At 39.6% G+C, this 22,580-nt stretch overlaps 1 protein-coding gene across 1 annotated transcript in view; it reads left to right on the top strand.

The window, feature by feature from the left end:
- Nucleotides 1-22,580, top strand: part of LOC149024389 (cysteine synthase-like) — a 74,238-nt gene that overhangs the window by 1,693 nt on the left and 49,965 nt on the right. The window contains exon 2 of the mRNA XM_089144649.1: nt 15,819-15,928. Within this exon, the coding sequence (XP_089000775.1) occupies nt 15,819-15,928 (110 nt within the window). The remainder of the gene's footprint in view (nt 1-15,818; nt 15,929-22,580) is intronic.

Below are 22,580 nucleotides of genomic sequence, written 5' to 3'. Positions count from 1 at the left end.
ATTCCTTGGTGTTTGACTTCCAAGAAGGATGACTTGGGAAAGTACTTTGATTTTAAAAGTTGTGCCCACAAGCTGTCTGGATTGTTAGCAACCTCCAACCCTGTCTAGCAAGTAAAAATCTATTGAAATGACTTTAAGTCCTTGAAGCCAAGCCCACCAAATTTCTTTGGAATGCAAATCTTTGACCATTTCATCTAGTAGACACCTCTACCCGTTGTTGGTGCACCAAAAATTGCTGATGTGATTGTTAATTTGCTTAGATATGCTCGAGGGTGTATCTCGCCACTTCAAAATACCGAGATCTCGGTCGAGATATGCCATTTTTCTGGCATAAACTTGGTGGCCCAGCTTGGTGGGTTTTAGGGCTGCGGTTGGGTTGAAACTTGGTACTTAGCCTATTTGAGGCCTTTTGAACACACTAGTGGCCTTAGATTTGTGAGAAAATAACCCTAAGTATGTCTTTTAAGTCGACCCTATGTGTAAAACCGAAATGCTTTGAAATGCAAGGTTAGACAACCATAAGAAGTTTTAGACTTTTAGTAAGTCATAAATCATAATCCATAAGTTCACAATCATAAGAGTACAAAGAGTAACAAGATTACAATTTACAACTTACAAAGTTACAAGACTACAAGACAACAAGAGTATCACTCAGCATTCTGCATCAACTGATTCTGAATGATGGCCACATATGACACCTAAGTCAACTCATCATTGTAGTATGTCATATATCGATTTATATGGAACCAATATGTCTCCATGTCAGAATATTGGAGGAATAGCACTCTGGGGTAATGCTGTCAATCGTGGGTGGGTGAAAGAGCCATTGCGGCTCTTGCTATTCATGTTGCTGTTGAATATATGGGTAGGGGTTTCTAAACCAGTTAGTTAACAACCCTTCTTCATTCTTATATTTGTAATCTCCAAGTGCAGGGTCTTGAGGAATAGCATGATCTCCATAAGAAGAATACCCAGTGTAATCTGACCCGGTGCTGTGATCCCCGTATAGGTACCCCGATGACTGCCAACTGGCCAAACTTTGCTGTTGTGAACCACTGTGACCATGATTTAGGCTCATGCTTCCCATGTTTAATTCAAGATCATGCATGCTCGCATCATCATTTGTTTGCCCCTGGTTTGATCTGCTCTTCCTACTCCTAGTATAAGTCTGAGAGATAGGGGAACTATGGCTCGCGCGTGTCGGATGACTCGGACTTGGTGGAGGTGACTCCCTTTGTTGACATTGACTTCCACCAACAACATTATTAGCTTGACTGCCTCTATGCCTCGATGGCTGATTTGGGCCACTTGGCCCTCTGGTATCATTGGCATCATCTGAACTCTCACTATTAGACATCACTTCAGTTGTTTCAAGTTGACCAGGTGGCTCCACAAATGGTACACTTGGTCCTGTTGATGTTGCTACAACAGCTTAACCCTCATTAGAATACACGTGGTCAGCCACAACATCTGGACCCATGGCAACAACAATGGTAGGATCCAACTGCCGTCTTGACCCATCCAGCACTGGGCCACCTCGATCCTAATCCACTGATATATGACATCATCTTCTTCATCCTTTATGGGGGGCTCGTAGAATATATCAGTCAACTCAATCGGTTCCCGATTTTCATCATCTATATCATTTTGTATGTGCCCTTTGATGTTGTAAAGCACATACACTAAATCCTCGAGCCTTTACTCTCCAATCTGTTTCGTACCTTACTATGGATGAGTGTGAAGGTGCTCTAGTTCCTCTTGCAACCAGAGGATGAACAAGTTTGTGAGAGTACTTTAATTGCTATGTCCCTGAGATTTGGTGAACTAGTTCTGTATAGCACCCACCAGTCAGCTGTATAACCAAATATAAGAATGCATTAGGCAAGTAAATCTTAATACTTATATAACTTATCAGTTATCACTTACAGAGTTATAGTAATGGACTATTTAGCAGGATCATTTTTTTGCCTAGATGCAACCATAGAAGGCTTTCCGAAACTCCTAAAAACATCCTTGAACTCCGTGATCTGTACACTAATTGTTAAATTATTGTACTTTTACTACTGTACATGCACTAATGCAATAAGTTGAAGAAACAATTGAATAAGCTCACACCTCTCCATTAATTGTCCCCTGGATGATGGGATTTGGCACAAGCTTCTCCACCACATCTTGCACCGCATTCATCAACCTTACATTAAGCCCCAGATTATTCTTGTAATGGTACTTTGGGTTAAGGTAGTAAGCTTGTATTGTGGAAATAAAATTTTTTGTTAGTGATCTGGTTGTTTACTTGTTTATAAATTATAAGATATAACTTATAACAAATTAACAATGTAAATTAAAGTATACAACAAAAACTTAAAAACTTAAAAGTGACTCACTAGCCAAGTGCAAAGGATGATGCATCAAGTGCGTCTCCCATCTATCATCGATGATCCTCTCATAGGATTTGAAGGAGCCAGGGGCAGCAACTCTAACCAACTCTTTCATTTGCTGAAGGCCAACATATATGTGGGGCATTAGGGGCTTCTTCTCCAAATCCCCCATTCTTAAACCAAATACAATAGGCTCTAAAATGCTCACTGTCGTATTCAGCTGCCTCCAAAAGGAATCATCAGCAATGGTTTGTTGGACTACTACTGCATCAGGATGGTTAGATCCACGCCAATTAAACCACTCCTCACTTGCAAACATGTGCCGTAGACCCACCATTTTCTTCTGAAAGCTTTTCAAAGTTACATAGTTTGTGGTGAATCTAGTCAATCCAAGTCTGACTAGATCACCCTTATAGTGGTTCCTCATTATCTTCAGCACATAACCATGGTTATAAATAAAATTACTTACCCTTCTAGCCCTGTTAACCACAACACTGATTGACTTTCTGTTCCCAAGTCCTTTAACATAAGATCAATCGAGTGTGCTGCACATGGTGTCCGAAAGAGGTGGATCCTGTTGCTCTGCTTCTTCATCAACATTTCACTAACTTTTTTGAAGTTAGCACCGTTATCTGTGACAATTTGGACAACATTGTTTGGCCTTACCTTGAGGGCCACTTGCCTAAGAAGCTTGTAAAGGTAGTCAACATTTTTGATTTTATCTGAGGCATCTACTGACTTCAGGAAGGATGTCTTTCCATTGCAGCTCAGCATGAAATTAATAATGGACTATCTGGTAGGACTAGTCCATCCATCAGCCATCACAGTAACAGCATGTGTAGTCCATCTTTCCTTTAATAAACCAATGTATTCCTCCACCTCTTGCTTCACCTTTGGCAAATATTTATTCATACTTCTCAAGCTGTTGGGCCTTTAACCCCTACACCTGCCCTAGCAACTGCATTGATCATCCCCTGATAGTATGGTGTTTTGGCTACATTGGCTACAATGTTGTGTAGAGCATGAATTTGCTGATTGCCAACCTAGCTTCCTCCTTCCTACTGTCTTCTCTTCCTCCAGCAAACATATATAGAATGCTTCTTTGATAGGTGTCTTGATGCTTGAAGAAGGAGGGGTCTTGGTCAAATGTGGCATCATAATGTGTAGTCTTCCTCTTCCTTTCTGTCCTCTCACTTCCATGAAAACTATGTCTAGGTGGCATAGATGCCCTGGACCTCGAACCACCTGCTCCTCTTGTCTGTTCATACTGCCTCATATTCTCAAAATGTACGGATTGTCTGCTAGCTTCCATTGCAGCCTTCATCTGTCTCCACTTAGCCTGTGACTCAATACCCATAGCCCTCCTCCTCTCCTCATCATCGTTTTACTCGTCATCAACATTAACAAAAGTTCTAGCCAGCACTGTATCCTCAAATCCCATTGCTTTTGTGCCATCTCCTCCTTTTTTTGTCTCCTCCCTTTAAAGTTGCTGCAATTACTTTTTGCACTTCATAAGGAACCTTGGGACACTTGGAAACATATTTGTAGCCACCAGCCAAATGTTGCTTTAATTTGGTTCAACCACCAGAATTTAAGTTCTTGAGGCAATACTTACATCGAGATTTTTTTATTATCGGCAGTCAGTGGATCCCCATGTTGCCAAGCAATGTCCTGAGTCCCATTGCCAGTGCCGCCACTCCCACTAGTTGCCATTTAAGATTCAAGTCCAACACTGAAATACATACATGAATGTTCCCAAATAATCATTAGAATAATTTTTAGATAAATAAAAACATGTAAAAACAATTTATAAAACAACAAAACACACAATTTGTTCTAAGATAACATATATACAATGCTCAAATAGACATGTTTGTATTTTCAAAATAAACTACATAATATGAGCATCCTTTAAAAAAAAAACAGATAATTTTTTAATAAAATATTAATTTCATAATTATTTTATGTAAAAACAATTTATAAAACAACAAAACACACACTTTGTTCTAAAATAACATATATACAATGCTCAAACTGACATGTTTGTATTTTTAAAATAAACTACATAAAACAAACATCATTTAAAAAAAAAGAAGATAAATTTTTAATAAAATATTATTTTTTATAATTATTTTATTTAATTATTTAAATAAAAAAATACAGCAAGCATGATAATCAAAATATGAATACATTGGGTTGTAGCCCTCTCAGTGTAGTTTAACATAAGTGATAATCACATTCATATCATAAGTATTTTTTTATATTTTTTAATTTTAATTTTTTAGATAATATATTTTTTAAATATGAAAATTCAAAAAATAAATTAATAACAGAAAATTAAATTTGTTTCCATGAAAGTGTAGATCAAAGCTAGTAGATGTAGATCAACATATATTTATACTACACTCACACACCCATTGTAGAACATTCTATTTGAAAAAATTCAAATTTGGGGGAAAATCTTACCTTTGTTGAAGATCTAGTTGAAATAGGCTTAAATGATGATAATCTGATATTTAGATGTGTTAAGGATGTTTAGAAGTTGAATCCCCAACAAATTTCGGCAAAAAAAAAGTTCCTGGCAACTTTTGAGAGTTGCAGCGAGAGAGAGGCGAGAGAGAAGCGATAGGGGGGGTTTAAAACCCCCTAAACCAGGTGGTTGGACCACCTTTGGCAATGGCGAGATCTCGTGGTGAGATCTCCCATCTCTCCCATCTTGTCTCTCCTCTTGTCTTGCTATCCCAAGGTAGCGACATATCTCGCGAGATTCCCCACCATGGTGAGAAAGATAGACATGGCATATGTTGGTATTGCAGTTGCAATGGCTTTTATGGGAACCTCTTTCCTTGTATGAGAGAGAAAATTTCCTTCCATCCATATAATTTATCCTCCACTCTTTAACAATGTATTGGAAGACTTGTGCTTCGGATCTTCCAGAAGTGGATGGAAGCCCCAAATATATGCTATGAGATTTTACTTCCTCTACCTGTAGGATAAAGCAAATTGCTTGTCTTACTTGGGTGCTCACAGTAGGGCTGACTAAGACACCTGACTCGGAGTAAATCACTTGTTGGCTAGAATTAAAACTATACTCCATAAGGATCTGCAATAATTGCATTGCTTCATCCCACCAGCTCTTGAGAAGGCCATACAGTCATCCACAAACATGAGGTGATTGATGGTGGTCCCCCGAGAGAGATAGATCTTAAGGCTTGGTTCAGATTCTTGAGAAGGCCTCCTGGCAAAGGATGAACAAGTAGGGGCTGAGTCATGAGTGACTATTTGAAGTTCCACTTGACCTACAATGCTGCCATTTACTTTGATATGGTACTTGACTATGGAAACACACAGAATAATCCAATTTGCCCATTTTCCAGCAAAATCAAATTTCAAGAGAATATCTTTTAGAAAGCACCACTTAATTTTGTCATATGTTTTGTTAAAGATCAATTTTCAGAATCATGGACCCTACCTTTTTCAGAATCATGGACCCTACCTTACTCTTACTTTTGTGCATCGAATGAAGGATTTAGTGAGAGATGTAAATATGATCAGTAATGGATCTACTAGGAACGAACTTTTGTTTTGACTAATTAGAGAATTGATGATGGGCTTTAGTCTATCAGCCAAACATGTAGCTATAATTTTATAAAAAGTGGTGTACAAGCTAATAAATCTAAGATGGGTCGACCTCAATTTGGTTTTTCCTCTTTTTGATAAGAGTGAGAATAGTTTGATTTAGAGACTTCAGCATGAATGCATTAGTTAAAAAGTGCTGAACAACATTAATTACATCTCTGCCAGCCGAGTTGCAGTCAAGCTGAAAAAACCTTGCTGGCATTCCATCAATGCTAGGGGCCTTGTAGCCCCCAATTTGAAAGGTAGCAGGCTTAATCTCGGAATCTGAGAAGGGGGCACAAATGTGGTTATTAAGCTCCTGTGAAATGAGATTAAGAATACAAGCAATAAAATCTAAACTATCAACCAGAAATGAAGTAAAGAAGAGCACGGAGAAATACAACCTGATATGGTTGAAGTTCCTTTTCCTTTGATATCCAATTCCCTTCTTCATTTTTTAATTGAGCAATTCCGGTGAAATGCCTCCTCTTGGCTGTTGAGGCATGGAAATTTTTTTGTGTTCTGGTCCTCTTTTTGCAGCCACTGTACCCATGACCTTTGGGACCAATGGGCTTCCTTCTTGTTTGAAAAGCTCACTCAATTGGGCTCGTAAATTCTCCTTTTCCTCCTTTTCCGAAGCTGAAGTCTCCCCTCTTGATTGAAGAGATACCAATTTGCCAGATTTTATCTATTTCTTTTGGGGCATATTTGAAGGTCCTTCTACAGTTCTACTCCAAATTGATAGTCGGTGAGCATGAGATTTAAGTTTATTTTGAAGAGGAACCTTGGGAATAACTATGCCAACCCTCCTTGACTTGTTCTGCCAACTCTGGATGACCCTCTCGTTTGTCTTCAAACTGAAAAGGATTGGGCCTTCTCTTAAGCATTTTAAAAGTGAAGGCCAAGGGGGTACGATCTAAGGCAAGCATAGCTTTTCTATGGACATTTAGTTCACTAAATTCACAAAGCAATTCCATGTTAGCAAAAACTTTATCTGTATCTTCCATGATTAGATCCTTACCTTTCCTTTTGTTGACCATGAAAATCTAGCCTTGTGAACTTCAATTCTGTCAAGCTGCAAGTGTCCACAGCCTCTCTGAACTTGTGTGTCTGTGCTTGATCTTTTGTAGGCATCTAAGATCTTATTGAAGTCTTCTAAAACCATCCAAGGGCCTGGATTAAGTCTTCCCATGTTTCCTGGGTCCCCTCCAAACTTGTTCTCTTCTGTTTGCCGCTCCCCATATTAAAGTGCATGTGGAATTGGGAAAATTAGGGTCAGATGTAATAGACATATCAATGAATGTGGGAGAATAAGAATGAACATGCAATGTGATAGATGATTTCCAAAGAACACCTGATTTGCCTGCTGGATCAACACAGAAGATATCAGAGTAACCTAAATCAGCTTTAATTTTATTCATAAAGGGGTGGGATGCTTGGTTTACAAAAGAAAGACAATGCACAGCCGGATTTTCATACACATTTTTTGCAGGTATTGCTTTGTTAGGGGCCGGCCGATCCCCTAACAATTCCATCAGATTGCATTTGTTGAGTTCAAGGGGGCTTTTGGGTAGCCCCCAGGACCTGAGTAGCAGTGGGATTGTCACTTAAATAAGCTGCATCGTTGTTGTTAGAAGAACCCATGGAGCTAGAGATCGAACAACTCTTGCTTGAGATTTGAGCCACAACTGCAGCAGTCCAGGCTGTGTAACCGGAGGTAAAGGTTCCCTTTGAAATCCTGAGACACTTGAACTTTTGAAGGATCTGCTGTGATACTTGTTTTCTGCGTTTTTTTCCGCTGGGGGTGGCGGGGGGGGGGGGATGCTTAGGAGATTTTTGAGGCAGCTCCTCAATGGTAACTTCCAGATGCCTACTGAGGTTCCAAGCATTCGCCAATGAAAGCAAAATTGTTGCCGCAGAAATCTGTTCTGTAGAGAAAATTTGTCCAACCACCACCAAATCCCAATTTTGTTTTCTTGCAGGAAAATCTGGTGGTTTTAATTCCAGCTCTGGTAAGTCTAGAGTTGGGGAAAGCTCCATCTGCCAAGTTTATAGTATATTCCATTCTTGTTTTCTGTGTAAGAGGAGTCAGCCAATGACAATAAAAATTTATTTGATGCAAGGCAGTGAATCTAAATGGAGATAAAGGAGAGATAGAGTAGATGAGCCTCGCAAAGGAGGGATAAACCAAAGAGGTTGTCTCATTGAGGCAGGGAGAGCTGCACAGAGGAGTTAAAATGCCGATGACGATGGTTGGCAGAATGAATCTCAGAGGAGATAGACTGAGGAAGCCCTAAATTCAGGGAGAACTTTGTAAACCTCATTTTGAGGGAGCAACTTTATAGTAAGTTCAACTCTCCCTAGGCCTACCTATCCGTGGAAAAACAAGAGGATAGAGTTAACCAACTGATGCAGCCAAACTCTCAGTTTCCTTTAGTTGATCTATTGATTCTCGTCACTACCACACAACAAAACATTCTTATTCCAAATTATGGGCTTTTTAAGGTGGCTTCTGATTAATAGTCGTTGTTGGGAGAGCAGATGGGGACTGTTTACTACCCGGATGGAGACAAATGAAGGGATAGATTTGTTTCTTGATTACAGATTGCAGACAACATGATTTTGGACTTATTAGGCGGTTTGAACCTGAGTGACTGTTCTGCTGATACAGATTACAAGGGTTGATGGTTTGCTTTCTCTAGTTAGTATAGTCTATAAATTGTTGTGATGAACACAAGAGTGTGTTAGTATTTAGCATATTCATATTTTTCAGTGCAACCATCATTTGGTCAGAAGCAGCAAAAAGTATGAGTGAGCATTATGTGTGAACGTCCATTTTGACTAAGCATGTATTCTTGAAAAATCACAAAATTTTGGTTTGGCCCATTAGGTAGAATTTGTTTGGAAATTGTCAATTGTTGCTGCTTTCTTGTAGAGGGGGATTGCTTGAGTCAGCTTTTCAAGTGTCTCTGTAGTGTCTTCTTCCTTTAGCTTCAAAATTTGGTTTATTGGCTCTAGATTTTTCTTTTACAAATCTTAAGGTGATTGTAAGACCTAGAGAAATCAGGTTGTTGGATTATAATTGAATATCTTCATCTCCACCCATTGTGTAGATCGAGTCTTTTGATTTTTCGGTGACAAGTTGATTGTGCATTTGATCTGGTTCCGACTGCTTTCCAACTGCTGACAGCAAGTGAAATATAAGGCATGTAATGGCCAATCTTCCAATATTTGTAGGGCAAGACTTAATTCCAGGTTCACATTGACAAGTTTGATTATAGCCTTTAAGGGAGGTCTCTAAAAGGTGACCCCTCAAGTGTTGAGCGAAATACTTCTGAATCTTCTGGTTAGGGTTGTGGAATTGTAATGGGTTGATATGGTGTAGTTTTGAATTGATTTGCAAAGTATAGGGATACCTGAAGAATTATGGGTATGGGAAACTTAAGATAAGTTTTTGAGGTAGCCTATGGAGACGTACAAGTAATAGAAGGGGATGAAACTTGGATCCAGTGTAAGGTTTATTAATTAGTACGTGCTCACTGAGTTTCATCAAGTCTAGATGGTGGAACTGGGCTTATGGAAGATCTCGATTTCAGAGGAAAAATAGGAAATTAAAGATAAAAAAGGTAAATCTAGGTTTCAGCTAAATAGGAAATTAAAGATAAAAAAGGTAAATCTAGGTTTCAGCTGGGTGTTTTGGTTTTTAATTGGGATCATAAGGGTTGTGGTGGTAGCTTGGTGTCTGGAGTTTGGGGATGACTGTGAATGATGGCTGATGAGAGGTGTGGATTCTTCATATGGGATGAAAGAGCTGCTTGAACCAGGGATGGGGAACTCCAAGCAGAATTTAAAAGGGAAAGAGAGGGAGAATGGGGTAGGTTGCTAGGGTACCTGGATGGGGGGAGGGGCCTTGTAGATTCTTGGATTCAGGTGGAGATGGTGTGAAAGGCTGTCCTTTCAGCCACAGCAAAGATGGAGGCCTGGCCTCAGCTTAGAAATGTAGGAGTCTCTTCTATCTTGGATCTTCACTGATCAAATTGAACAAAACCAGTATGCAGCTGCATAACACAAGAAAGCCACTCGAATCTGAGAAGCTTTGTTAACCATATCAAAGTTGGGTGCCTTCCCATAGAGTCAAGGGGCTTATTTATGCATCGTATGCTAGAGTTCTAATTTGTTTTGCACTCCAAGCTGGGTTTTAACTCAAAAAACTAACTCAAAATTAGAAACTAACTCAAAATAGAGACTAATTTACTTAGATTATGATACATATAAAACTGAATATAGAAAATATGAAAAAGACTATTTTGCCCTGATAACTTAAGTTGGTCAGAATTCATGTAACTTGACCAAATGAAGTAATTGATTAAGCTATTTATATGGCATAGACATTTAGCTTTTAAGCCCATAGAATAGGTTCATATCACATGGACCTATGTAATAAAGGCCCATCACCTATATCTATCAACCCTAGTTTGATTCAAAGGATAATATGCCAATTTGTTGCTAGATCTGCATCATTTCTTTTTTAGCTAAGATGGGTGATGAGGTGGTAAAACTTTCTGCCGGGGGGGGGGAGATTCCACAAAGGTGGACTCAATGTTTTATTTTTTATTTTATTTTATTTTTCTTTTGGGGGTAAAGCATATTGGCTCCATCATACACAAAGAAGGTGATATTATGCCTGATGTTTCTTAGAGAGTTAAAGTACCGTGCATGAAGGGGAGACATGCAACATCCAAAATTTTAAGTGATTGGAGCATTCCTTTGAAACTTGAATTGAAAATTTTATAAGACAATCATATGATCGGCTATGATATATAGTGCAAAATGTCGGGCGGTTAAGAGCCATCATATAGATAAAACTCAGAGTAGTGGAGATGAGGATGTTGAGATGAATGAATGACAAAACTGAAAAACTAAACCAAGGAATGGACATATTAGATCTGATTTGGGAGTAGCACCTATACATGATAAGCCATAAGAAAGTCATTTGAGGTGGCACTGGCATGGCCATATCCAATGGAGACTGTTGGATTCTCTACTATAGAGGAGTGATTTGAGTCGAGTTAAAGGATCTAGAAGAGCTGGGATAGACTTACAAGTTACGATAACCTTGAGGACAAGTAGTGAGGAAAGACGTGTGTATCCTAGGTGTTGCATCAATTGCATAGTTGTTGTTAAGGTGTCGCCTAAGCGTCGCCTAGGTGTATGGGTGCCTTCGGAGCGGCTCAAATCAGCGTTGCCTTATTTTTAGGCAATAAGGCGACCGCCTTGGGGTATGAGGCATTGCCTTAAGTGCCTTGGACGCCTTATACCCCAAGGCGTTCATTTTTTCTTTCTTTTTTAAATCACATGAAAGATGCCAAATCGAAGGCATATATTGAATTACTTATTAGATTCCATTGTAAAGTATCTATTGTTTGAACCTATATGCATATTTATAATGACGCTACATGTGATCAAATGTTAAAATTAAAAAGAAAAAAGAAAAAAAACAAAAAACAAAATCAAAAGAGAATAAGTTCTTGACTCGAGTCTCACACTCTCACTCTAATCCCTAATGTCTTTCTCTCTTCCTCCCTTCTTCTCTTCCATTCCCGCGATGACACTCTGCCAAGCAGCGGCCAACGTCATATGACTTCTTCTCTTCCCTTTTTCCCACGACTTTTTATTTAGGACCTACTATGTGCGGTAGTAGTATGTTGGATGACTTGAGGTAGGCTAATATTAGTTTTTTTTTTAATTTTATTACATAAGATATGATAGATTTATAATGAATTAGCGTGAATGAGGTGTACTCTAAAAATTTCACTTAAAATGCCTCAACCACCTGGGAGGGTGCCTCGTCGACTCATTGCCTCAACTAGCCTAAACCGCCTCGCATCGCCTCATCGCCGTGACAACTATGATCAATTGTGACCTCAAATAAAGTTTCATTTGAGTCCAAGGATCCATGTTACCAATTGTATTTAGTTGGGATAAAGCTGGGTTGTTGCAGTAAAGACAAGCTAGAACCTGTAAAAAAAACTATGCTGCTGTAAATCTGAGAATTTCCATTTGGGAAACGAATTAATAACCAAAAATGGATGTCACAATAAAAAGAAAGAAGAGCAAATACACGGCACCCGCTATATTTGGGGCAAAACTCTTGACCACCCACTATTGTCTCATAAATTACATGGCACCCACATGTAAATTACAAGTTACTCACAGTTAAGTTTGCTGTTAAAATAGATTATGAAATTACCTAAATGCCCTTTATGCCATACCCAACCCCTAGGTTAGTGAAGGGATTCTCCCTTCTCCCATCTTCTTCCATGTTGGAAATTGCTCTCCATCATTGAAGCAATCTCATCTTGCATAGAGACGCATGAAGCAGAAAACTGGGCACAATATTTCGTACATTTCATGATGAAAAATGACATTATCCCATGAGTCCTACTTGCCCCTCTTTCCTGCCAAGGAACGAAGTTTCGGAAATTTCGCCCGGTTTGCTACCCAGCGAACCGGGCGAACTGGCGAAATATCGCCGATATCTCGGCGATATTTCGCCCCCCCCCCAATATAGAAATCATGAAAAAGTGGTCTGTGCACGTATACAGATGTAAAAATCATGAAAAAGTGGTATTAGCTGTTTTGAAAGGAGAGGCAAGCACGTCATCTCCATTAATTGTTTTATCTTTTAACTTTTACCACACAACCACCAACTACGTGGGTGGTTAGCAAAGCCCAACGTAGTGCCTGGTTTTTTTTTTTTTTTTTTTTTTTTTAATTTGAAAAACTAGTCATTCAAATTTCAAAGTTCAGTCATTTCTTCATTTATTTTCTTTTCTTTCTCACGGAAGCAAAGTCGCAGAAGCAAGAGTTGCACCTTGCGGACGTTTTTATTTCCGATGATGAGATAGATGAAACAAAAGACCTTTCATTTAGAGATGATGGAGTCGTATTTGGTGCCTCTACAGTTCTTTTTACACCAGAAGAGTAGAAATCTGGAATACCATAAGCAGCCCAAAGATGCTCGTTGAACGCGTCCTGCAACTCATCAGGTATGAAAGGGGTTCTACAAAGGGGGCAAGTTTTCTGATCATGATCCATCCACTGATCCAAGCAACACCGGTGGAAGATATGGCGGCAGTTGGTCTACTGTCTGATTTCTTGTCCACCTTCGAATTCATAGAGAAACAGCACGGCTCTCTGGTGTTTCGCCGTCGCCGTTGGAGATCAAGTCATTTAACTTTATTGCCGGTAGGATTTCTCGGATCAAAACTGTAGAAACAGAATGAAATTCAGGGTAATGGGTAGGTGAGTAGGTCGTTCTGTCCAAGCAATGTCAGGCAATTTCCGGCGAAAGGTTGCTGTTTCCGGCGAAAGGTTGATGTTTCGCCGGAAAATCGCCAATTTTCCGGCGAAAAGTTGTAATTTCGATATCGCTCCTCTTTTTAATTCGCTCTTCATCGAACTGGGCGAATTTCGCCGATATTTCAGCGAAATTCGCCGAAATTACGTTCCATGTTTCCTGCATCAAAGGAGAATTATTGTCGATTCTCCCTTGCTTTGATAGATCCAAGCTTGAATCTAAGGCAAGATCTGAGGAGGCATCGGATTTCTTTTGCGATGCAATGAGAAATGCATCCTCTGTTCCAAATTACATAGCTTGCTCATCCATGGGATGCACCAACTTGTTACAACAAACAATTACAGGCGTTGTTGAGCTTAGCCCTTATAGGCCTTTCAGAACCTATGTATTTTGTATAGGAGAGGGAGGAATGTTCTCTCTCAAGAACCCAGATGCCATTCTCCAATTACTGATTTACAGTCTTCAATTGCATAAAGGAGAGACACTTAAAGATGTTGCTTGTAAGAGCTTCATGGACCATCTAAACCGAATTCATAGACAATCTGTGGGAGGATGACATTGATCTAGACCATATCTTTCTGCAATTTCCTCTATCCTCAGCAGCTATTAGTGGTGGTGAGTTGGTGAAATCAATTGAAACTGCTGCCAAGGAGCTCCACTTCGTGAGTTTTCTCATCACCTCAAAACACCCCTCTTATTGGGTTGTTTGGCTTTATTATTTGTCAAAAACCATTAACATCATCTCTTCATATTTTGTAGAGCACAAAAGCCATGCTGTGCATCATTGCAGCCAAAAAGTACGAGAAACAAAAACACGAAAACCAAGAAAAAATTGATGCCAACCACAACAAGATTCAAGAACTTATGAGTGAGTTTCAAGAATACAAGATCAGAGGTGAGATGCTCAAGATTGGTTACTATAATGCCTTCAAGCTGTAGGGGACTGAATCGACAAGTACAGAAGGCTGGTCGCTGACGGGGAGGGGGTTTGGTCCTCGGCAGTGGTGGAGAGCAGTTTCCGGCATAGGAAGAAGATGAGTGACAGGAGAATCCCTTCACCCACCTAGGGGTTGGGTATGGCATAAAGGGCATTTAGGTAATTTTATAATCTATTTTAATAGCAAACTTAACTGTGGGTAACTTGTAATTTGCATGTGGGTGCCATGTAATTTATGAGGCAATAGTGGGTGGTCAAGAGTTTTGCCCAAAATATAGTGGGTGCTGTGTAATTTGCTAAAAAAAAAGGGAAATTTTCTAAATTCTCAACTAATTTTCAACCCATTTTCTTTTGTTAAGTGTCACCTGAATTTCATACCTGACTTTGAAATGAACCTGCATATTTTGGTGGGTGACTTGAATGATCGGATCTATGAGATCTCTGATGGAATAAGAGGGCTTGGGTCAATTAAGTTCTATAACTGTACCTTATCCTTATGTTCTCTAATGAAGTTGTTGTGAGATTTGGGGTTTTCACCTTAAGGTTTCGGGTGAGAATTTTGTAATGCTGTTTTGACGATTGGTTGAGAGATCTCCATTGTAATCATCTTCCTACATAGTGAAAGTTCTTCTTCTTCGCCCGTGGATGTAGCCCACAGCGATGATGTGTGAACCACATTAAATCTCTATGTTCCTTCTATTTGCTTCTGATTTTGTTCATGATATTTTGGTGTTTGTTCTGACATCCTTATTCCCTGAATCTCATGTTTTTATAGCAATAATCAAGTCCATGTTTAAGGAGCTTACATTTTTTGGTTTTAAACTGGTTGGAGTCCATGGAAATTGGTAGAGGTTGGTAATGAGAGGTGGGCATTTACCTCATTAAAGTTACCAACAAGACAGCATAAACAATTGTTATCTGGATGTGGTGAGAACAAGTCAGATTCCGTCGCTTATTCAATACGTGCACAGTGCTTTGATACATCATGAACATAAGCTTTCGCATAGTGGTATGCTCCTTCTGTTTCTTTTTGCCTTTCTTTGTTGTTCCCCTCTATTTTCACCCACACATGTAAGCCATAGCAAGAACCAGCAGCATCACATAATGAGCTTTCATAATTGCTAGACTTAAAAGCATAAAATACGATGGAGAGGGAGTACTTTTAGTCCTAAGGCTTCTAATTTCTTAGAATTGGCTTGAAAAAGGATTGTGGTGACTGGACAATTGAAACTGGTATACTGTCTTTCACTGATATTAAGATCTGACACTCTAGGCTGTCTATGACTCTTCTTTGTTGTTAAAAGTAAAAGGAAAAAAAGAAAAGAAAAAAAGAAGAAGCTATCTGTGAATTCAAATCTGTCTCTTCAATTAAGTTTGTTTCAGTTTATATAATTCATGGATCCTTCAAATTCTTATGAATCTTGTCTTTTGGCACACTGTTTCTCTGTGTTAATATTCATGGGATGTTAAGGGATTCAAGTCTTGTCTGTCAAATTATGATCTTTTGTACAAAATCATGGTGCAGTTAATTGGGAGGACACCAATGATATATCTGAATAAAGTCGTGGAGGGTTGTGTGGCAAATATTGCAGCAAAACTTGAGTCGATGGAACCTTGTCGAAGTGTGAAGGACAGGTAAATTTCTCTGGCTGAGACTGTGTGTTCTGTATTAGAGTATGCAAAAGGTTCACGTTGCCAGGGAAAATGCCTTGGTTTGAATCTTGAGCTTGGCCACTTTGTGCTAAAATGCAGGAGGTCAGTACTGACTCCAAACTTCTCTCCCACCAGCCGGCATGGTGGGACCAGCATTGCGTAATGGCCCTTTTTAGATATGTGTTCCATCTAATTATTAAGACTTCGTGAGAAATGAAATAATTTTATGAATCTTGTCCATGCCTATTAACTGCTCAACTAGTGGTACGTGTTTGGTCCAAATTCTAGAACCATCTAGCTAATTTGTTGATGGACCACAGCTGAAACTATATTCTTTTTTTTTTTTGGTACAAAGGCGCTTTTTATATATAGGGATAGGGATATTACATATGCCGCCGGTAGGAGTTGAACCCTTGACCTCTCCACTGAGAAGTCAGGTTCCTAACCATCCTACTACTCCTCCATTGGCAGAAACTATATTCTTTTGACTGTGTTTCTTCTTCTTCTTCTTCTTCTTTTTTTTTTTTTTTTTTCTGGGGCTAGTGGTTGGTGGACGTAGTCCTCGACATGTGATCTCTCTTTTGAACAAAAATCATCGACATTGTGTTCAATTAATTTGCCTGAATTGACGTAGTTTATTAGATTGGGTTTGGTTAAGTATGTGCTGGACTTTTGATTCAATATGATTTGCATCGTCATGGGCCAGTTTAATGACCTTATATGGCGCTTTTGGCATAATTTATATTTATGTTTATAACCACTTTACAAATAAGCAATTATGATAATGGGTATGGGTGATAAACAATTATATTTTGGTTACTACTTGACATAATATATTATTTAATAAGAAGTAGATTTGGTATAGTTGGAGAATAACATATTGAGTCATCAGTGTGGTTTTTGGGTGGTTTCGTTTACTCTGTAAATATATATCGGCATTATTTTGGTTTTGAATTTGGTTCATGTTAAGAAATGCCATGTAAGCATTGCCACATCAATGCTAATATTGTACTGTACTTGATTGAACAAAACAATAGCCAAATAAGATCTTTCATAGGGAATAAATTTCAGATTTGATAGACTTAGGATGAAACGGAATTCAGATGTGAAAGAAGGCTGAAACTAGAGTGGTATTACAAGGATAATAGCATAACAATGAATAGATCCTCAAAGCAGGGGCTGAACTATGAACTAGATTGGAAATTAGGATGAAGTGTAGATCACTAGAGTAGACTTGTCAATAATGAAGATATTAAAGGGGCAATATGAGGGAATTGAGAGAACAATAAGAACAACAGAGTAACACCTGGGCTTCACACTGCGAGGTGGATTGACTGGATCAAACACCAACCTACCTTGATCAAACACAAGGATTTTCTATAGAGAAGGAATGCTAACAAAGCAACTTGATTTCAAATGATGAGTGTGTCTCCCACCCTCTTACATAAGTCTTTTAATATAGCATTCTAAAGAGCATAAACATTAAATGTAACATCCAACAACTAGCTAACACCTAGCTATTAATAACTCTACCACTACCTAACTCTTAACAAAGGAAAACTCCTTTGACATTGAGTTCTTTTTATTTTTAAAGCACAACAATTTTTATTGTCTTTTCAAGAACTAAACTTGGGCTTAGGTCTAGACCTTGGAGATCAAAATATGTAGGCTGACTTTAACCCACTAAAGTAGTCTTAGCCCATGAAAGCCAAGAGTGATTTGGGTGATAACTTTAGGCCTTTGATGGGCCTGACCCAATAGGCTTCTTCTTTCTTGTATGTCTTTTAATCTGCATCAACTCTCCTCGGCTTGAAAACATTCGTCTTCGATGAATGGATGAATGCCACGTAATGATCATACAAATTAGGATTGAGTTTCTTGAAATCGTCAGCATGAATCCAAGTACTATCATGTCGTGGACGATTCTTCCATTTGATGAGGAAAGCATGGTATCCAGTGCATAACGAGTGGTTTTGTAAGTCATCCAAAACCTCCTCAATGATGTCAGTGATTGGTGGCTGGAGTTGGGGCAACCTCAACATTTGTTCGGTGTCTCCATCATTAGAGCGGTGTCTTACATAAAGATGCAAGTTAGCCACGTTGAAGAGATTGCTATGTTCATTTCTTCTGGTAGCTCGAGCACATTAGTATTTGGTCCAATGCGTTTCAACACCTTGTATGGACATATATTCTTTGGATGGAGTTTGTTGTTGACTCCATGTTGGAACCTTTCTGGATTGACACGAACCATCACCATGTTTCTCGGTTGAAACTTTACATATCGTCGATGACGATCTACTGTAGCCTTGTAGACATTATTGCTGAGAGTTAGTCTTTGACGAACATTAGCATGTATCTCTGTGAAATGGCGCAGAAACTCGTCAGCCTCAATACTCGTGTGCTTGTGGTGGTAGTGGGATGAGGTCTATAGGCCTTCGGGGTTGAACTCCTAGTAGAATCTCAAATGGAGAACGATCCCTATGAGTAACTGAGTTGTTGTAAGCAAACTCAGCTATATCGAGTACGGACGACCATGTCTTCTTAAAATCATGAACCAAGCACCTCAATAAGTTTCCTAAGCTTCGATTCACCACCTCTGTCTGCCTGTTAGTTTGTGGATGGAATGTGGTTGAAAACTATAACTTTGTGTTAGTTTTCAGCCATAGTATCTTCCAAAGGTAGCTCATGAACTTGACGTCACGATTTGAGACAATGCTACTTGGTAGCCCATGTAGTTGTACAACCTCCTTAAAAAATATCTTTGCAATGTGAGATGCATCAAAGGTCTCGCAAGTTGTAAGATGGTATAAAGTGAGCCATCTTTGAGAATTGGTCAACTACAACCATAATGCAGTCGTCCCGCTCTTTTGTTGAGGGTAGCCCAAGTACGAAATCCATACTAATATCAATCCAATATACATGAGGAACTGGTAATGGTGAGTACAGACCTATATTTTGCTTCGTTCCCTTGGCTAGCTGATAGACTCTGCATCTCTTGATTGCATGATCAACATCTTTTGCAATATGAGGCCAATAATACCGATCGGTAACTTGTATTATAGTCTTATCCCTGCCGAAATGACCTCCCAAACCTCTGCTATGCAACTCCCGTATAATGTGATTTCGTAGGGAAGAATTTGGAATGCATAACCGAGTTCCCAAAAATGAATCCCCATCGTGAAGTTACTATTTATGATGCTGCTCGCCTTGCTGTAACTCCTTGTATGGCATGCTGAAATCTTCGTCAGATGCATACTCCTTGCATATTTGATCAATGCTAACTGCATGTGCTAAGAATGTGCTAAGGGTAAGTACTTTTTGGCTTAATGTATTAGCCACTGTATTCTCCTTTCCTGCTTTGTACTTTATTGCAAACGCAAACTCTTGTAGATTTGCAACCCATTTGGCGTGCCTATTGCTAATCAACTTCTGTGAATGGAGATACTTAAAGGCCTCATGATTGGTATAGAGAATGAACTCTTTGCCAATGAGATAATGTCTCCAATGGCGACACTTGGACAACATCATGGAGCTCCAGATCATATGTCGAGTAACGTTGCTTAGCATCATTTAGCTTCTCACTATAGAAGGCGATAGGGTGTCCTCCTTGCATCAATACCCCTCCTAGACCAATATGTTAGGCCTCAGTTTCTACCTCTAATATACAATCAAAATTGGGTAGGCAAAGTATTGGAGCCTCTGTCATCTTTTGCTTGATAAGATGAAAGGCTTTGGTTGTTGCTACTGTCCCTAAATGAACTCGCCCTCGCCTTGCTTTAAACATTCAGTAATAGGTGCCATGATTGCACTGAAGTTCCGAATGAATCTCCTGTAAAACGATGTAAGTCTATGGAAACTACGAACTTCAATGATTGTCTTTGGGGTGGGCCAATCGGTGTTGCTCCTTATCTTCTCTAGATCAGCTTCAACCCCCTGTGATGAAACAATAAAACCAAGGAACACAACTTTTGGCAGCATAAAGGAGCATTTCTTGAGATTAACATATAGACTCTCATTGTGAAGCACTCTTAATACTTTCTGTAGATGATTGATGTGATTGTCTGGATGCTTGCTGTATATCAATATATGATCAAAGTATACGACCAAAATCGATAAAAGGACAAAGTACCTGTGTCACAACCCTTATGTATGTGCTAGGTGCATTCATTAGACCAAAAGGCATGACTTTCCATTCAAAACCTTTGGTCTTAAAGGCAGTCTTCTACTTGTCTCCAGGCCGAATATAAATCTGATGATAGCCACTTTTGAGGTCCAATTTAGATAAGATCTTAGCCCCATATAGCATGTCTAACATGTCATCAAACCGCGGAATAGGAAACCTATACTTGACTGTAATCTTGTTGATTGTTTTACTGTCCCCACACATATGCCATGAGCCATCCTTCTTTGGAGTGAGTAATGCTAGTACAACACATGGATTTAAGCTCTCCTCAATGAATCGTTTATGTAGCAACTCATCCACCTCTCATTTGAATTCATTGTGCTCTACTAGGCTAAGGCGATAAGTTGGTAGGTTTGGTAACACTGAACCCGATCCCAAGTCAATGGCATGTTCAATAAATCGCTCATAGGAGGTAGCTTATCATGCAACTCATCAGGAACCACATCAAAAAAATCAGAAAGTAACTCTTTGATGGGTGGAGGGAATGTCACCTCAGGTGTAGGGGTAACTTCCCTTATAACAAGGACCAATACCAACCCTGTATCATGGCTAGTGTGAATGAACTCCTTGTGAGGAACAGCTTATAGCTTCTTTTGCGGTGTGGACATCAACTTCTATGCTTCATTGGTGCCCTTTTGGCTGGTCCTTAAGGACCTCCGTTGACGCATTTCAGCTGGGACATTGACTAGATGGAGGACAATGTGAAGTCCTTTGAACTTGAATACACATTGGTTTTTCTTCCCCCCGCCCATAACATCATTATCATACATCCATGGTCGACCGAATAGAACATCAGTAAGATGCATAGGGATTATATCACACCATACCTCTTCCTCATATCTATGGAGCTTCAGTGGTATGGAACAATGTTGATTCACCTCTAGAGTATTCCCATTCAGTAAGGATACCTGATATGGTTGAGGGTGCTTCTCAACCTTAAATTTGCTTTCTTCACAAAGGTGTCTGAATAACGTTGACACAGCTCCCATTATCAACTATCACCAAAGTGGTATTATCTCCAGACTTCATACAGCCATAGAAGATACAATTGCGCCACCAGTCCTCTTCTTTGGTTTCAGCCACCAAGATGCGGCTTACTATATGAATGCCATAAGCATCACCACCATTGGCATCATCCTCATCATATGCAACTCTGGCATAGTCACCATCGTCAAAAGGGCATTGGAATAGATTAGGATCTTCTTCCTTTGCTGTCTTTTCAACTTCAGCAACAACATTAATCTTTTGACGGTGTGGGCAATGTTTGGCATAATGTCCAACCTCTTGACAATGAAAACATTGTGCTTGGTTGCCACTAGGGAGCCTTGCCCTTATCTTGTTAGATAGCAAATGTGGGTTGAGTAGGGGTTGCTGTAGTAGGTTTTGTTGCTGGAAAATTTTGCCTAACCTCCTCGGCTTGGTCTCCAAACCTTTTTTTGTTGGATGCCAATAATTCTTCCGCACGTAGGCATAGTTGTCAAGGCGTCAATGACGCCTTGGCGTCCTGGAGGGGATTGAGGGATTGAGGTGAGAAGCGCCTCAGGTGGAGTCCATAAGGTGGTCGCCTCGGGCTCTGAGTTGTCGCCGATGCGTCGCCTCGAACGCATACGACCCCTAGGCGACCGACCGCCGTTGTGGATTTTAAAAACCACCATTTTTTTATTCCAAATCAAAGGCCAAAAATGAATTAGAAATTAGATTCCAATTGGGAATCATCTAATGGTTGAGTGCTTATATAAGTTTTATATGGGATACATGGGATCATTTCTAACATTAAATCAATAACCAAAAAAAAAAAAAAAAGGAAAAACCAAGAATTTCACTCGACATCCCCAATTTCGAGCCCTAATCTCTTGTCCTCTTTGCCTCTCCCTTTGCTACTCTCTTCGACTTCCACTCAATCGATGACGACAATCAGCGACAGCCAAAAACATCACCTGCGACAGCCAGCGACGCCTGCTACTCTCTTTCAGCTTTTTACTTCTGCTATCGACGCTTGCTACTCTCTTCCAGACTTCCACTTGATTGACGATGACAACCAGTGACACCGGCGACAACCAGCGACTCCAGCGACACCACTTTACTTCTGCTATCGACGCCTGCTGCTACTCTCTTACTTCTGCTTTTTTTTTTCCTCATACAAAAGCCACTGTAATTGCAGGCTTGCAGCAGCAGCAACTTCTGGTGGCAGCATTGTACTGCAGTACTTGTCGCTCACTTTCTTCTTCTTTGTTCTTTCTTCTGCCTTCTTTTTTTTTTTTTTTCCTTTTTTTTTCCCCTAAAAAGTCTGGCAAATAGCAATTACAAATCCCTTTTGCGGTTGCAGGCTTGCAACGACCAAGTTGCAGCGGCCTCCGGTGATTTTGTTCACCATCTCAGGTGACGATATGTCGCCAACATGCTTTTTTTTTCCTGTGTTTTAACAATCTTTAATTTGCTACTCGTTGTTTA

Source organism: Hakea prostrata, chromosome 2 (assembly GCF_041222555.1).
Source record: "Hakea prostrata isolate BN-2017 chromosome 2, UWA_Hpros_2, whole genome shotgun sequence".
NCBI lineage: Eukaryota > Viridiplantae > Streptophyta > Magnoliopsida > Proteales > Proteaceae > Hakea > Hakea prostrata.
This window is presented reverse-complemented; position numbering and strand designations above follow the sequence as displayed.